Source organism: Lepidochelys kempii, chromosome 3 (assembly GCF_965140265.1).
Source record: "Lepidochelys kempii isolate rLepKem1 chromosome 3, rLepKem1.hap2, whole genome shotgun sequence".
NCBI classification, from domain to species: Eukaryota; Metazoa; Chordata; order Testudines; family Cheloniidae; genus Lepidochelys; species Lepidochelys kempii.
Window position 1 is genome coordinate 106,253,402 of NC_133258.1, and position 4,516 is coordinate 106,257,917.

Consider the following 4,516-nt stretch of genomic DNA (forward strand, 5'->3'; position numbering starts at 1 on the left):
GAGTAGTCTTAGGAGTCTACTGAAGAGGACTTAAATAGCAGTAAGTATCATATTCAGATAGTTTGTTTTATACCAGAAAAAAAAAAAAACATAAAGGAGGCTGTCAAAGCAATGTGTAGGACAAACAGCCTCAAAAATGGAAAAAGATTTATTTAGTGCCAAATTAGGCAGCAGGTATTAAGACTATATCTGCATTCTTCAAACACAAAGTTTTAGGACATTTGATAAGATATGGTTTAATGGCATTTGGTATTAAATTTAGCGTCACACAAAATTAGTGATCATGGTCTGAAACATACTGTCGTCTCTTCAGAGGCAGGTCGAAGGAAAGAATGAATGTTTCCTACCCGGAAATACTGGGGAGTAAAGGATCATTATACTACTGCCCCCGCAAACCTGCACACCTGCTTGTCTCTAGTGTTATCTGTTGGTGTACTTTATGAACATTAGCCATTTTGAATAGGAGTATGATTTGTCACATAGTAACTCTAGTTACAAACTTGTTTGTGTGTAAAAAGGGTAAAGCTAAAGTATCACTTTTACCATCAGTTGTTTGGCAATACTAACCAGCTTAATTTCCCAACTGGATTCATAACACTGTAACTTACAAACACAAATACTCTACCTGGGGTTATTGTCCTCTGTTTATACACACCCATGTTCAAAATTCAGCTACATAATAGTTTTGTTCTTTCCCTCACACTTGAGCTGACAACACTGAAAAAATAATTTAAAAAGAATTAGAAAGACGATGGTGTCAGATCAGTGTCAAGCTTGGGAAGCATAGCTAAATGAGATTATAAGTATTAGGGATATGATCTTGCTGACCTTACTGAAGTAAGGATTTACATGGAAGGGATTTTGTTGGGTTTTTTTTGGGGGGGAGGGAAGGGGAGCAAAGAGGACAACAAGATTTGGCCCTTAAAAAGAACAAAATGTATATATTGCCTTATAATGAAAGGAGGTTCCCCCAAATACTGGAAAGAAATGGGTATAAATTCATTTAATTGTGAATTAGTTGGCAACCATGTCTGGGGGGGCGGGGAAAAATGGATTAGGGTTGTCCCACAGTAGAAAACTTATAACTGCTAGGTATTTCCTTTTCCTAAATAAGAAAAATAGTAGATTTCAATGTGATGCATGTCTTTTAGTTTCATACAGCATCTATGTAATCCAAATAATCAAAGATGGCATAGAAAAAAAATCCCTACCACCTAATGAGTCCATCTCTTAAATAACTCTTCAACATGACATAGTAAAAATACAAAAGAAAAAAAGTCTAACATGTAAGTGAAAGAGAATTTATAAAATTACAAGTTTAATAGATAAATATAATAAATACTTTATGCATCATAATTCTGGACAACTACATTTAAAGCAACTATGCTGGCAAGTCACACACAAAAAGTTGCTTCTTGGCAACTTTATTTTTGATAAAACCACACTGACAGGCATATTACAATGGTTCTTATTAAGCTTTATGCCATAATTATGTTTAAATCCTGCTCTCCTGAGCTCAATATACATTGGTGCAATGTAATTCTACTTTGGAATGTTTTCCTGCACACCAACACAGTTTTACAGGTAGATGTTCTACTTACCAGGGGCAAGGGGAGTTCTGAAGAAAAAATTTCGTAAATGACTTCTAGAAAAACTAAAGCATTTCTTAACTTTTTATTGACATTGGCAAATTAAAATAGAATAAATTAACAATATTTTCTCAAAAAAAATGTTTTGTACAAAAATACTGTCAAAATTTCCTAAAAAGCTTTCAACACAGTAGTATCTTTTCATGTACTGAATAAACTATATTAGCACAGTGTCAAAAATGCTGAAGACAGAAACAAAATAAAAATCTGTGAAATGTTTGCCACTGACTAGTCAACATTTCATCCACACCATATTATTGTCTATACATATGGGGGAGGGGGACTGGGTAGCAGACTTTAAGTAACATTATTCTTTTCCTGATCTAGGAGGGGTTGGCCCACATCTGTTAAGCTTCCAGTTTAGCATATTTAAAAAAAAAAAAATAGTCTGCACTGCAATGCATAGTTAAAAATGAAGCAAGATGGCAGCATTTGTGCAGTAATATCTGCCCTTCAAAGTTCATGCAACCAACTAATGCAATTTTTTCCCTGTTCACTCAGAATCTGAATGCAGTTCAAGTCATTGGAAATCATTGTTTACAAAATCCACAAGATTAAGCAATTTGCCAAGATTAGTATCTAACAGCTGAGCACTGTAGAAATTACGGACATGTTACTGTGAGGAAATTAAGAGGTGGGGGGAAACCCATAAAAAGCCAGAGTTAGCCAGAAATAATTATTACAGGAAGCGAAGTGAGTGTCAAAGCAAAAAAGAAAGAAAAAGTGGCAGCAATTATTTAAAAACAACCCCAATTTATACAAGCTCATAGTTTACTCTGTTTTCCAGATTCTCAACCTTTCAAGCACTGAAAAGCGAGATACTGTGTCTAAGGGAATGTTTTCATTCACACGGATAGAAAGTCCTTTGTTTGTTTTAAAGAAGTCAGCAGCTCACTCTGCTGGGCTGTTGTTTGCAAACGAAGTCTGTCATGAAATCAAACTCGTTCTGTCCCAACCACAGCTCAGGAAGCTCCTTGATGCGGTCCAAACCCATTTCTATGACTAAGGACATGAGCACCTCCTCATCTATGAAGTCAGTGTCTATGACATTGGGAGGCAGCATTGCTGCAGGGACATGGGGGACTGAAGGAGGCATGCCGCTGCTGCTGCTATGCTTTGGGTTGCAGTCTCTGAAATGCTGGTTTGTTCCGTTCATCGGATGATTTGCAGGGTGCAAGTCTGGCATATAGTGGTTGTGAGGATAAGGATGGTGGCTAAAATACTGGTTGTTTAGCTTCTGCAGCTGCATGCTGGCCGTTAAGGGGCCTCCTTGGCTTGCAACAGGGGGGGCCATGAACTGAGAATTATTAAATCTTGCCGTGGGAGGCATGCTGCTAGGAGGATGCCCCCCATTCACGTTCCCTGGCCCCATTGCATGTCTGATCCCGCCATTTGCGTTCATATTTCCAGCTCCATAATGTATATGCTCGCCCATCAAGGCGCTGAAGGCATGTTGCTGCTGTTGGTGATGGTGATGGGGGCTCGGAAACTGACCCATCCCCATTCGATGTGCAGGGTGGTGATGAAGCCCGCTGGTTCCATCAGGGAATCGCCCATGATTCATGGCCATCATGTGGTCTGCCATTTGCCACCTAGGAAGTTAACACACGGGAAGAGGTATTTCTTAAAATCCACAGACATTACCCACACTCTTTTACACTTACAGGAGTCCCTTAAAAAGCGAGCTCAGTAGCACCCCTCCCTCCGAGAGGGCGTGCAGCAGCGCTCCTCCACACAATACTACTGATTTCTTTGGAAGAAGTCTGCAGTCCCTGCTGCGAATCCAGAGAACTCACCCACCTTCCCATTGCAACTCCTGCACACCGAGCACCTAAAAGTATCGCGTACAACGCCCGCCTCCCAGGCGAGTGAGCCATTCTTTCCATTCCAAGCCATGGAAACCTTTCAAAAGATACCCTGCAAAGAGCAGCGAAGGAAACAAGTCCCACCTCCCCGCGTCACCAACTTTTGGAATTAAGTCCACAAGGCTTCCCGCCCCCCCCCCCCCCGCACCCATTATTTTATTTTTATAACACGCATTTTAAGGCGCTTATGGTGCACCGCGGAGAATGAGCCGTATTCTTTCTTGCGCCGTTCACATCCGGGCTGCCGCCGCACACCAAAGTATAAACAAGCAAAACAACAATCAAACCCCCCTCCATTACCCTCACCTCTCTCTCTTTGTGTTGTTGTTGCGCCAAGGGTGTTGAGGAAACCAGTCAGTAAAACTAGCCCAGCATAGAGAGGGCTTTTCTTTTTCTCTTCCCTGTGGTTACTTGAGGATACGAATGACTAATTAGCGTCGGTGCGACTGCGGCGGCGGCTACGGACGCAAAAGCTGTTTCTCGCTCCTCTGCGAGGCTCATCGACACTTGCCAACAATGCGCTGTGTTTCCCTTACCCTGCTTCGGCCACAGTTAATATAGGATTTCAGAAGGGAGGAGCAAAAGCCTCACAGGCAACCAGAAGTAAAACCTGGAGCAAGCGAGGGGGGCGGGGGAAGAAAGAAAGGGGAAAAAAAAGCCAGGCGGATCTGGAAGGAATCCAAAGAATCCTGTTCGTTCTGGTTGAGCGACACGTGTGTTTGCTGATCACTTATGCGGTGTCTTCAGATCAGCTAATGCTAGGAGCCATATCCCTGCTACACTCCTCTTATATCTCAAAGCGAGGGAGGGGGAGGGGATTACGAATCTATTGCATAGAACTGGAGGAGAGAAGACTGACAGGGAAAATAGATTCTGTATCATAATGGACACTGTTGCAGCCACTGCTAATAACAACTTAACAGGCTTCGGTTTTGTCAAATAATATGGTACTCAACTTGCACTCCCTCCCAACTCAAATCAAGCAGGCTGTTTTAAACTGCC

The 4,516-nt window shown here is 41.6% G+C and overlaps 1 protein-coding gene across 1 annotated transcript; it reads right to left on the bottom strand.

Moving 5' to 3' along the window:
* Positions 1-1,296: 1,296 nt before the first annotated feature.
* Positions 1,297-4,058, bottom strand: CITED2 (Cbp/p300 interacting transactivator with Glu/Asp rich carboxy-terminal domain 2). Its single transcript, XM_073337485.1, has 2 exons — positions 3,821-4,058; positions 1,297-3,241 (listed from the first exon to the last, which is right to left on the bottom strand). Exon 2 carries the CDS (start codon positions 3,232-3,234, stop codon positions 2,533-2,535), a length of 702 nt encoding a protein of 233 aa, XP_073193586.1. The 5' UTR covers positions 3,235-3,241; positions 3,821-4,058; the 3' UTR covers positions 1,297-2,532.
* Between the last annotated feature and the right edge of the window lie 458 nt (positions 4,059-4,516).